The sequence below is a fragment of the Notothenia rossii genome, assembly GCF_949606895.1.
Source record: "Notothenia rossii genome assembly, chromosome: 7".
Lineage (NCBI taxonomy): Eukaryota > Metazoa > Chordata > Actinopteri > Perciformes > Nototheniidae > Notothenia > Notothenia rossii.
In genome coordinates this window covers 73,387,800-73,401,410 of record NC_136905.1, presented here as the reverse complement: position 1 = coordinate 73,401,410, position 13,611 = coordinate 73,387,800, and the positions used below count along the sequence as shown (strand labels likewise).

General features: G+C 41.1%; 1 protein-coding gene across 2 annotated transcripts in view; it reads left to right on the top strand.

The window, feature by feature from the left end:
* Window positions 1-1,695: 1,695 nt before the first annotated feature.
* The window catches only part of spred1 (sprouty related EVH1 domain containing 1), a 33,179-nt gene continuing 21,263 nt past the window's right edge, over window positions 1,696-13,611 (top strand). The window contains exon 1 of one of the 2 annotated variants that reach the window (XM_079691428.1): window positions 1,696-2,597. In XM_079691428.1, the coding sequence (XP_079547554.1) occupies window positions 2,566-2,597 (32 nt within the window). In that variant the 5' untranslated portion in view covers window positions 1,696-2,565. The remainder of the gene's footprint in view (window positions 2,598-13,611) is intronic. The other variant, XM_079691427.1, reaches the window with a different exon arrangement.

Genomic DNA, 13,611 nt, shown 5'->3' with positions numbered 1-13,611 from the left:
CGTGACTATGATCTGCAAATCATTTTAGCAATCTTCCTGAAAGTCAAGTAAGCTTCTGTTTGTGTTGGAACCTCCTGAATGAGGTTTGTGTTAAGCAAAACACATCCTTTATGCTGCGGTTGCTTGTTGGCAACACAGGAATGTTAGCTTGTTTACCGTCTTAAAGAGAATTGTGATGACCCTGATTGCACTTAGTGAGGGAATTCAAGGGATGCGTCTGTTAGCTAAACATCCTGTTGTTGTATTAGTAATCTTCAGTGTATTGTGTTCAGTGTGTGAAAAACACAGGAAATGCACACTAGGGCCATCCACATTTGTGAGATGAGAAAGAGGCTGACTTCCTGAACTCTGAATACTCTAAAGGATACAGGCATGCTAGTGGGAAAACATTCATGGTCATTGCCTTTTCTGCTCTATCTGAAACAAGGGACACTTTATCTGGACTTGTGAGCTCGATCCTGGCCATGGTAACCTGATTCAAAAAAGAAGAAGTGTAGACAAGTGGCATTAATAAAATGTGGACAGAGACAGTTAACTGTTACATGATTGTGCAATGTGAGACTTTTTAGAAATGCATACTTTTGTTTATAGATAAATCCATTCATACACATTTAAATGACGCTTGTTGGTGAGAAACAATCCATGGAGTCATTTCACCTTTGCTCTCAGGCAGTCACCAGGAGTACAAACCTCAGGCAGGAAATCTAATCAAATACCAAAGGAAGTGCACAATATGTGTCACGGCTGCACATGTGGGGGTCCTGTGTGCACAGGCTATCTATATACAGTGACACATAGGGGTGTTTTATATGGCTGCAACATAAGGCTGTGGCACAAGCTGTATGAAAGCCAGAGAAACACAAAGAAACTTCTCACACAACATGCTGTCACTATGACAACCAGGCAGAATCATTTAGCCTGATCTCTTGCCATTCCACACAGCACAGAAATCCAATAGCATTTAAGTCTTACGCAACCATGCCACCGATTCGCTCTGCAAGGCTTTTAACACATTTGCAAATAAGATTCATGGGTGCACACGTGGATTTTTCTGGTAGCCTCTGAGGGTGTTTTATTTTGGAGGGTGTTCCAGCTGCCTGGGGGGACGTTTGGGGTGCAAGGAGGAGCAGCTTTGGCTTTATTAAAACCCCTGTCTGTGGCTGATGGAGGTTAATATCATGCCTCATTTTTTATTTACCATTATGGGCTATTGCATTACTCCACAATACCATGCTGTAATTTCAAACTAGCCCTCAGAATAGGTTAGAGATACATGTGTTTCAGAAAATATTCTCATTTTGAGATATGCATTTCCTAAATTGTACATTCTGTCTTGAAGCTCTGCTTGTGAACGTCATGATTGAATAATAGTAAAAACAGATAACAAAAAATACTGAATAGGCTTTAATCTGAAGGAGGATCTAATTTAATTCCACGTGCTGCAGGAGTCGTTATAATGTGCATTACAAGAATTTAGCCACAATTAAGATGGTTTAAAGGTTTCGGGGAGGGTCTATCATGGTGACTGTTTTATTGAAAGAAAACAACAGAAATTATTAATGGCCGAGTTTGTGTCAATCCAAGACAGTCCTTCCTCCAGATTATTTTCTACTGTGCGTGCTATCACACACACAGACGCTTCCCTCTTGTATCAATGCGTGATTGAAGGGAAACTTCTTTTGGGAAGTGCGGGGACTACTTTAGGTCAACTTTGGAAAGAAACACACAGTATGCACTGCATATTGCTAAAAGGGGACGCGGTTGAGTACTATATGTGTTTCTCTTTAACTAAAACCAATATATTGTGTGCTAGTTGAGCGTATTGTATCGCAAGAGTGTTATGTTTTTACTACGTCGCGGAAGGATCTAATTTTCTCAAGCGAGGGTCGACACATCCGCCCAGTTTTCCGATGTTTCATTCCCCCCGAGTTGAAAATGGAGTTCGATTAAAGCAGATGTCCACCAACTTCTCAAGGAAATTTCAAGTCTAGGTGCTTTTGCTTTACGCCGTCAGTATTCATATCGAAATCAGTTGAACCCTTTTTTTTGGCTTTGGATGCCTTTACTGCAAATTACTCGGACACGTTGACGGAGCAACGCTCCACAGCGCTTTTTCAAGTGTTGTCCTGGAGCCGAAGTTGGCGAATGGATGCTCGACAGTCAGCCATAAATAACCTGCCAAACGTTACAGCCTGCAACATTTTTTGAGGATCTATTCACATTTTTTGCAAAGCGGGGAACTGTGCTTGTTGAAGAGGATGATCCCGATGGCTCATTTGTTGTGGTCGGATTTTACTTCTAGGGAGGATAAAATGAATCAACGGTTGTCATTCCTCCTCGCGATTTAACGTTAGTTCCAGACAGCGAAGCTAACATAAAGCTAGCTCCTCTTGGCTTTCAAGGGACGCTTACACAGGCATGCCCCATTCTACATCCTTTACTTACTATCCAAAATAGGGGGCAATTTCTATATGTGACGGAAAATGGTGATATTTGTGGTATTTTATCCCGCCGTCACTGCGTCGTCGATGCTATTGCTAGGATTTGGATCCCCGTGAGGAAAAAATGAGTGAAGATTCAACAAATCCAAACAACGAGTGAGTACTGCTTATACACATTTTTCCATTTACATGTACAGCTGCAACGATAAGTACTTAATTATCTTTAGATGTTAACACACGCTTTACTCGATAAGCTATCCACTACCAGTTCCCAATCACATTTCTAACCCGAGCGAAGCTGCTATTTTATCGCCTTACTTTACTATTATAAGCAATAAGAAGCACATACTTATAATACATTTGTCTGATTGTTATGTATGTTAATAGAAAGCTACACATGAGTCTCACAAGAACAGTGTCTGACAGGCAGATGCATGGGCCCATTGTGAAAAATAACCCATCTCATTCTTAATAATGTTGGTTTTATGAACGTGGCTGCTATAATGCTTCGTATTTGGGCTTTGTATATAAAGGCATATTATCAATTGCCTGCACATCATTTATTTAACATTATATGCCCAAAATATGTATTATGGCTTTATAGATTGGCAGTTATATGACAGTTTATGAGGGATCACTCGTTATAGACGTATAATCCAGTCTAAATATGATTTTACATGTCTGACCAGTAGCGTTACATCAGCATCAGAAAGCGTTAAATTCACAGCCTATATGTGTATGTTACTGTTGTCCGCCATGATTTTTAGAATATAAGCATCGATAAGCATCGTGCAATTCATGTTTTGTATTTCCGTCCAGCCTTTTTTTTATAATGAAAACCCTTCGAGTCGATTGCGGCAATGTCAACGTTGAAAGGCTGAAGATGCCATTTTTTTTTCTCAATCACACTCATTTACATATCACAATCTCCATTCATAAAAACGCATTAAAAAGCCGTCACATTCACACCCAAATCCACACAACACACGGGGGTCTGTTGTAAAATGCACATGAGGTGTTTTGGTACACGTCGCGCCCATTTTTATTCGCATTTTGGTATTGTTTTAATGGGCTGATCCCTTGTGTGCGCTTGTTGACAGTCAGTGAGAAATATCTGCTTCGGGAGGTGCTGCGGTCACATGATCTCCTCCATTCATAAAGTACCTGCCTCCCCATTCACAGCACTGTACACTGTTTCGCATTGCACCGACGATCACACAATGATCACATTTCCTGCATTTACTGTACAATACCTAACACATAAACACCAGTGCTTCTCTTCTCGCCTTTTATTTCAGATGCGTGCGTTATTTAACCAATGCTTGTACACTATCTCTGAGGATTTTAATGTATTTGTCACAGAGGAAGTCATATGTCCCTGTTCAGCCATTTACAGTGTCATGGTTTACTGTTCGAAACGCACCCATGTTTTCCCCCCTTTCCATCTATGTGGCATAAATGAGGTTGATAGATTTAATGTGTGCAGGCTTTGTCCTTGAACTACACTAGTGTGTTTTATGTAACATATGTCATAGAGCTCTTTTTCCTCATATGAATCAACACCCAATAGATAATAATTCACCTTTTTAATTAACTACACATTGGTTTAGGTTAATTAATACAAGCTGATTTTTTTTTTACTGTTAATCAGATTTAGCTTAAATTGTGTCACAACCTAGCATTATTGATGCTAGTAGGAAGGGTGAAATATCTCATTTTGAAAACATTTTGTCATCCAGTTAAGCGTAATGAGAGAAATGACTGAGAAATGGAAGCATTCCTAGATTTGGTGGGATCTCAGGACCACCAGGCCCTGCTTTGGGAACTACATCGGCTACAGATCATCAGTAATGTGCAAGATACAGTATGCTGCATTTGTTCCACACTGCATGATGGCAACAGCTAAGATGGCGAAGCGATCCAAACATTGTTGCTATGATTACACCACCTTTCTGACTGTATGATTCATAGTGTTGAAGTGAACAGAATACAGAGCGTTGTCTGTAAGTTTTTAGTTTTTACCGAAGATATTGTCCTTAATATGCTCTTTCTAATAACAGCTATTCACAAAAATAAGATATTTTAAGCATCAAGGATCTTTTTCAAATCAAAATGTCTTTCACAGTTGTGTGTTCCTTTTTACATTGTGACCTCTTCAAGATAAATATAGGTCTTTGAGGAGTCATTTGCCAAATTGTAAAAGAAAATCAGCCTGTTCTTAAATGGCAATTGTTTGTAGTTGTATTGCATCGTGAACATTTAATTTGAAAATCTCCACCATGTATGTGACGAGATGGTCCTGAAGTGGTTTTGTCTGAATGATGGGTGGTAAGCCGAGCTGGAGTGCTCCCAGCACACCCTATGCTGAGAACATGTTACTTGGCCTTGGTGCAACTATGTTCACAAGGCTGAAATTACAAGACTGCACATAAAGCCCTGTCGGATTTTGGTTTGCGTCAGTCGTAGTCAAGGGCTATGGTTATGCTGGGAGAAGTGGGAGATGTATGAAAGTATAATGCAAGCTGCATCTCTGCTGAATGTCACGCTTATCTAAAATATTTATCTGAACCGAAGCATTTGTCTGTTGAGGTGCACTGTACTGGTACCTTTTATCTGTGTACTCTAGATATTTCTTTCACAACGTCATTGTATACATGAACACCTTGTTGTTAGAAATGACATCTTATTCTGTGTTAAGCCAAAAAAAATCACAATTCTGTTATTTTAAACAGCAGTTTCCTTTTCAAAACATGAAATAGGTTGTAATTAGACAAATAGAGGCTGCATTGTCCTCATTAATCAGTACAATAAGAAAATAAAACTGCTGATCATTTTAGTTTGTATGGGCCTACAGACTTTTTTGCTAGAATTTGTCAAATGAATCAATTTTTGTCAGTGCAGGCCAGATGCCTCTATGTTTCTCTGAACGTATAACAGCTAGGGTATGGCCTCATTGTTTTAGATTCCTGCAGTTTGGTGGTATTGTCTGTTGCCAGTCAGGTGATTCCTCTCTCTGTGTCCTCTTCCTATCTGTGTGATTGATTTGACAGCTCAGCGTTTTATCTGCCAATGTGGGTGTCGTGATCTTATCACCTGAGGGCTGTTTTGCACTCCCATTCCTGTTGCAGAGCTTTCCAAACACATTCCTCCTAAACAACCCCCATCATGTCCTGAAACGACAAAGGGAGACAGCTACTTCAGCTGTTAGGGTTAGTGCTTTATGGCCTGGGTAATTGCCTATATCCTGTGGCCCTTATGTTAAGCTAAATAATTTCCTGGACCTTTTTTATAGATGGTATTATTTGGGGTTATTGCCAGTTGTTGGGTATGACCTCCATGGACACTAAGCTTTACTAGCTGGCCTAGTCTTACAGACATTATCTTACATTGGACAAAGTCTGCTGAGCTGAACACATCTTTAGTTTTGCTTCTGTATTCTTTTGAGGAAGTGTCGCTTGTGACTGCGGTGGAGACTACAAAAATGTGTTATTTGACAAATATACATAAGGGCGCTTGTAACAGCAGTTTACCTTCCTGGTTGCTAGGCATGTTCTCACATTTTATTAGACGTAGATGTATGTCTAAGATATATTACACACAGGCCATTGTAGAATGTAAAGTGTCAATATTAATCTCACTCAGTTTCACCTGATTTACGTAGACTGAAGAGTTGCACAATCCTAAAAGTTATTTTGTGTACAGAATATTTATGCCCCGGTGTCTGTTGCTGTCGTATTGTTTGTGTGATTAATGACAATGATCCTCTGTATAACCAGAGGGCTTGGACTGTCTGTAACTGAGACAAGCCAACAAACTGAACAGGCCTTGTATAGTGGTGGACTGTTCCATTCCCATGGCCAGATTTAGGCCTGGATCCTGTGTATTTTAAACCCGAGCCACTTCCCTCTTATAATTTTCATTTCCTCTTCAAGTATTTTAAGAGCAAGCATAAATGGCATAAATGTCAGCAGTTTGTTTTGAACATAATTCAATCTTAATTTCTTATTTCCAAGACAAAGACCTGGTGTGGTGTTTTGCTCTATATGTAGGCCTAGACTAAAAAAAACGTTCTGATTCTTTTGTGTCTCCATCACAACATCCTGATAGCGCGGCTTGTCTTTATTTTTTGTCAAGCAGAGCCTCTGATGTTCACAGACCATATCTCAATGGCTCTAAGAAGTGCTTTTAGCACCAAGTGTCTGAATTGTGGATATTGTTTTCAGTTGTGCTGCATGCAGGAGCATGAAGGCTGGGCCTTGTTGTGAGCTCTTTGCTGCAGCTGGGCTGAGATGGTTCTTTCCTGCGAGGCCACAGACATAAAAGGGCACAGATGTAAATCCTAAACCTTGTGTCTTTGATTGAGTTTCCAAACACTTTGAAAACAGGAAGGGGGTTCTGTGTGTGTGCGTTGGTGCACACACTTGTGTGTTTATTTCTCTGGGAACATTTGGCATGTGCCTGGGAGATAAGCCTGGATCCTATTTGAGTGAATTTCGGGAAACCATAGCTTTATGTTATCCAATAAATAAAATATTGAGCGAAGTTTTCAAATATGATTTACATTTTTGAGGCCTTTGAGAACATATCTTTTTATTTTCCCTTATCTTTTCAATATATTTGTTCCTGTCTAGTGGCTTTATTCAGAGTGTGAAACAGGTTTTTATGGCTTATTTTAAGTTTCTTGACTTTTAACAAACCTTTGAGACAGAGGTTTTATGGAAAGCTGATTTAATGTGAATCAAATGTACTTTCAAGATAGACTAATAAGTTGGTTTCTGATATGATACTTATGTTATATTTTACCCATCAACAGGCATGCTGTGATAGTTAACAACTTGTCATAGCAGTTTATCCTTACAACCATGGGCCGTCATCATGGTCTGGTGGTTTATTCTTCCCAAGTTGGGGCTGAGCTCTATTGATGGATCGTCCCATAACCAGACGGCTGCCTTGTTCCCTCTGCTTGCCTCTTGGTTTCAGAGTAAGTATGACGAGTAGATGCTTAGGGTCCCTTGGGACTACTCTCACATCAAAGGAGACCAGAGACGCACCAGTCGAAATCTGTGGTTCCTCTTTTTTTCTTTTTGGTAATGGCAAGCGCAAGGTTTTAATTTTCCGAATGCTTGCGGTTCAAATTAAGATCATCTCAATATGTGGCTTAGATTGATGTTTCAGAATATAGTTTTGGGCATTTGATACACATGAAATTCTAGTGATTTATAGTGCCACGGCGCAGCGGCACCTAGAACATTGTTGTTGGGGTTACAGGCCCAATCCAGTAATAGAGGGGTTGGTTAGAAAATCAATGGTAGCAGCGCTGTCGGAGTGAGCAGTTTTGACATTCATTTGCTGTATTCGGTCTCTTTGGTTTGGGTTACAGGCTAATTTGACCCACTAACTGCTATCTGTGACGGATGCTACCAGAAGTGACTGTGATCTGTTCATCTGCTGTCATACTAGGTGGTATTTCTGTGAAAGGATGGTGGTAAATGTGAAGTGTAGATTCACTACGAAGTGCAGAGCAGGCTTGTTCTGTTTTTTTTTTTCTGAGTCAGTTGGTAGCTAAGCTGAATGTTCTTGTGAGCGGGATGACTCACCAGCAGCCTGAGGTGTTGAGAGGAGATAGGGCAAATTTCTCTTTCACTTCTCTTTCTATAGCCAACGTATTGGTTTTCACTGCAGCTAATGTAGCAGGCTTGTGATGCTGGCTGCCTGTTGGTGTTTCTGTAGGCATTGTCCCATTATTAGTTCTTTTTTTTATATTAATGGCTAACAGACAGCCCCTTCAAAAGTGTCTTGTTTGGGCCTTGTGTTATAATTTGCTCTGCATCCATGTTGGGTCATGTTGGTGTTTGTTTTGTGTATGTCCGTGCCCTTGAGTTTGCCACTGGTTATTTGTGGGATTTGAACCATGGCTAATTGGCCAGCTAGTTTGCACCGTTCAGATTAGATGCACTGCTGGAATCGACGGTCGAGTCCCAGATTGTGTGTTATTTATTTCTTCAATGAGGCGTGAACGCAGTGAAGGAAACTGTACCACTTTATCCACTTACAACTTTAGCCAAGTTAAAGTTGCCAAGTTACGCTAGATTTTAGTTTGTGGTGAATAAAGTATTTTTTATAAACTCTTGACTGCATTCAAATGTTGCTTTTCTTCATTTTATATCTACAAATCTTAGAGTTGATCTAAACTGACTACATGGAGACATCTTGCGTTTTATTAAAGGACAAAGTTGTTGAGGAAATGTAAAAGTACTTTCTCAGAGATAACAGCTGTTAAAGATGGCCACACACTTGAGTCGCGCCATCTTCCGTTCCCCCCTCTATTTTCCTAGCGATTGCTTTCCCTTTGGAGGATAATCTATAGAATCGGATTGGGATAAGTAGCTTGTGTTTATTTTCTTAATGATTCCCCCCCCCCCCCCTCGGAAGTCCTACAAAACCAAAGTGGACTAGTGGAGCTTGACCGAGCTTGACAGCCTTCCTTCGGTTTTGATACAGGGTAGAGATGGGGAGGAAAAGGGGCGATGGAAAAAAAGAGGTTGAGGGGGGGGGGTTTCTCCCCTTTTCTGATGCTAATGAAAGGAGGAATGGTTTTCCAGCTTTTAGCTTGCAGAGTGTGTCTCCCCTGCAGCATGCTCCGCTGCCTGGACATTGTGGGAGGACAAAACTCCAGGCCCGGGATCCAATAACGTGAAATTTCAGCAGAGAAGCGGCCATTGTGTAGAAAGAGGCAGCCGGGGAGGGGTTGGGTAGAAGGGGGAGACCGAGCGGAGGAAAGGGAGGGTGACTTGGCCAGCACCCAGGGCTCAGGCCACATCCTTTCTCTCTCTCCTCTCCTCCCGCACTCCTCCTCTTCTTCCTTCTCCTCCTTCCCTTCTTCTCCCCCTTCTGTCTTTCTCTCAATACCCCCCTCATACCCTCCACTCCCCTCTGGGGTGGGAAGCCCAAGGCTGAGACAGGAGCAAAGCATGATGGCATGCTGGAGCCCAGTGAGCCATGGGCCGGAGCAGCAGACAAACGGCCACTTTGTCAACTTAGGAAATGGTTGTCCCAGGATCTCCCTTCTCCACCACACACTGGAGCAGCCGGCCTCGAGGCCCAGGCCTGCCTGCTCTGCACGTGCTCTCTCATCACGCCTTCTCTTCTCTTCAAATATATTCTTTACATGTAGGCTTAACTCCGCTTTAAGTCATGGTGTTTTGTTGGCACTTTGTTCTCACTTCAAATCAGGTTTTAAATAATAAGATACCGCACAACTCTTATTATATAGATGCCATAAAAGCCTTTGCACATCCTTTTTTGTGACTAGAAAAAGGCCATATTCAAATGTGTCTGGGAGATGTTGACTGTCACCTTGGTCTCCACCCTGTTCCCATCCACAGCCTCCTCCTCCTCCTCCTCCTCCTCCTCCTCCTCCTCCTCCTCCTCCTCCTCCTTTCCCCACAGTCCTCCGTTACTCTCTCACCCCTCCCTCTGTGTTTCTCTCCTGCTTTTGGTCGGAAATGAAGTCAGTCATCCAGCAGAATAACTTGGAATAATTTGAAATGGGGGGGCTCTTTTCTCTCTATCTCCCCCTCCCCCCCGCCTCTCTCAGGCCCAGGCCAGCTGATCTGCTTCCGCTCTCAATTGTGTGTCCAGTCGACTGTGTGCTCCCAGCGAGGGGCGTGGAGGGCAGCCTTTGTCTCCACCGTCCCACTCTGAACTGTGTGTACTGTGTATGTGTGTTGCAGCAGGTTGCACTCAAATATCTTTTTGGACCACTGACTGTTTTTACAACAAGGAAGGAAAGGTTCTTTATGTGAGGGGAAAAAGAGGAGCGGATGTAACCTTTGTATTCCCCTGTCTTAAAGATTTTACTAAATTGATCTATAGTTTAGTTGTTTGTTGATCTTTGAGTGGTTGGTCTGAAGGTTTCACAAGACATTTTAAACTATTGACTATTCACCTTTAGTGGTACAGTTATTCTCAAAAACGATGTTGCTAGGGTTTTTCAGCAAGATGCAAAAATGCACGTATACACAGTCCACTTAACTTCCTCTCTGGGCCCAGCCCCCCTCCCTGTGAGTGTCATGGTTGCTGGCATGTGTGTGATGGTAGGTCTGAAGGGTCAGGCCCTGGTCATTGTGCCCTGGTCATGGCTGAGCGACACCACCGCCTGCCTTCTGTTCACCCCAGGGACCCCCGCCTGACTGACAGCCCCTCCTGCACCCATCATCCGCATCCTTTATTGGGGGCCATAGTGGGGTGTAACAGCAGCAGCATTTCCCTCTTTTACTGCCCGTTATAATGCACAAAATGCATTTTCCGCCTGTGGCAGGCGTTGTTGTGTAAGGTTAAGCACTACTTCTGTGACGCTGTTATGAGGTGTAACCAGAAAGGGTTTTTCTTGGTAGGTGCAAAGGGGAAGTAAGTTGTGGTGATGTTTTTCTGTCAGTTTCCCACGACCAGTTACTGTTTAGCTTGAGGGCAGCATGAGAGAGAGAGAGAGAGAGAGAGAGAGGGGAAACTAGTACATTTAGGTTGACAATTAATCCATATGGTTGGTCATTTTATAAATTCTGCAACTTTTATTGTCTAGCATTTCTTTCCGTTCTTTCTTTTTGTTGCCTATGTTTATTCGATTAGCAAACTAGTTGCTTAATTCAGTATTTAATTGGAAATAGAAGAAAAAAACACATTTTAGGGTGACATTTTATTTGCTATTATACTTATTATATAACATTAATATAAAGTAAAAGACTTGCATCCTCACTAAGCCTCCTATCTGTTTTTAGTGTAACTAAAAACATGTAATAGCAAGCCGGCTAAGCTGTGCTGACTTATCAATTAAATGTCATTTTCATCGAACCATTTTCCAGATAGTAAGAGTATTGGACTAAAGGGCATATCATTTTCAAGTCAATTCATATTTGATTAATCATCCTTCAATGTAAGTAAATGAAAAGGATAAATGTTCTATTGACTCATTGTCAACTTTATATTTAATATTGCGAGCCTGTTAGCAAACAGTTGTTACAAGTTCTGTTCCTGCCACCTAATGAATGTAGTTCAACATTGATTATTTTTTGCTCTATCTTTGGTCTGTACCAATTCCTGAGATAAATATTTGTCTCTTCAGTTGCTCAATGCTAAAATATATGTTCTATCTAGTCCCATAAGTGTGTCGGTCTGCTGTTTAGTGTTGGGCAAGTAGCGTACTGTATGTATTTTTTTTTTAACGTATATAAAATAAATTGTGGTGAAGTACATTTGTCTTATGTCTTAAAAATATTATTATACTTTTATCTGTTTGTCTGACCAGACATGAATTAGCCAGAATAAAATGTGTGGTCTTTGATTTATTCAGTTATTATTGAGTTGTCCATATTCATCATGCTCATCAATCCTTTTGACGGAACTTTAGTCAACTATTACCATGTGCAAGGATATCAAAGCTTCACATGAAGAGACAAAATAGCTTCAGATGTTATGCTCACTGGCTCTTGGATTAATTAATAACCAATAACCTGGGCATTGATGTTTGCCAAGGGTGTGGAAGGCAGCAGGGCAAAGGTTACCCTTATGGAGTAGATTAAGAGAGGAAAGGCAGCTGTTTTGAGAGCAGCTACTAGTTGTCACTTGTTGACATTTCTCTCCCTTATTCACTGTTTTCTATTTGGCCATCATCAGAGAAGTAATTCTTTAGGAAACGTTCCAGACCCTGTGACGTCACCCTCATTGGTCAACCTGGACGTCGGCCAGAGAGCAATGTGTCACAGGAAGACATCCGGCAGAACATTCTTCCCTCTCTTCGCCCGTTTCTATCCGCGCTCAGATCTTCCACAGCCTTTAATATGTTACCAGACGTTTCTGCAAAATGCTGCCCTCAGCACACCCTGACCTTTGTCATTTCCGGTGGCCCAATGCAGACTGTGTTATATAATCAGTGAAACATCGGACTCTGAAGAGAAGGGACAGAAAGGCAAAGGAGGTGGGAAGGGGAAATTCTATTGGGGATAGATGTAGAGGTAAAAAGTCTTTTATAATAGTCAGTATAAAACTATGGCGTGAGATGGAGGGGTCATCAGATGAGAGTCTACTGACATGCTGGGATCAATACAGCAATACATTGAGTTTTGATTCCTTTCTACAAACCTTTTATATCTGGATTATTATTATTCTGGCAGTCCAGCCCTTTTCCACTTAGTAACTGTTTGACATTTGAATGATGACTCATATGTTTATGCTAATGTCTGAAGAGACCTTAAGCTTTGGCATGTTTGTACAAACCGCCTCATGTAAGCTGTGTGTAAACCACTAAAACTTGAAGCCTTTATAATTAAGTGAATGGCCTCTCCTATGTTCCATTCATGCTTTGTAAAAAAGTATTTGTGGCTTATTATTAGCATGTTTTCTATAAAAACAAGTAGATCATTTATGTAATATGCTGGGATTCAAAGCATTTAAATGGAACGAAGTGAGACGGCAGTATTATCGTCAAAAAGAAAGGAAAGATGTTGATGTGGAGCCCCTGTCATTCGTTGTGTAGTTTGAAACCACCTGCTTAGGGGAAAGGTTGGAAACCAGCAGCAACCACAGCCTGAACTCGTCCACATGGTCAGTCACCCTCGGACCTGGGTTAAACATACACTGATCAGACTTTAGAAATCTTATCCAGTTGTCTGCTCTATCATGCACTTAAACCAAATAACCATTTAACCCAATTTTGAATACTGGACTTTGCACCTTCACATTCTATTTTTAGTTGGCCTATAGGATAGCTTATTGCTAGTATTAGCTTTTGATACAACCCACCTTCCCCAGTAGTTTCCTTTGAGTTATTTAGTCAAATTAACAGGGTTGTTCTGATGTGATTTGTAAACTTTATAACTTGGTGTATACACTTCAGACCCATTTCCTAACTTTATGTTGTCTGTATGTCTTTGTGGTGTGTTCCTTACTTCACGTTTACAATCACTTTTGTGTGCATGTACTACAACTTGTTAATGCTGCAGTTCAACTGAACCATGTTGGCTGATATTGTAATGTAAGCTGTCTACTTTCGATGATGTTTTTAATGGTGCTATAAAATGTCATCAGAGAAGAGTGATAAAAAAGCCAGCTGAAAATGTTGAAATGTTGATTGCTACTGATTACGTTCACTAAAAGCATTGTTTTCTTTCTGCTC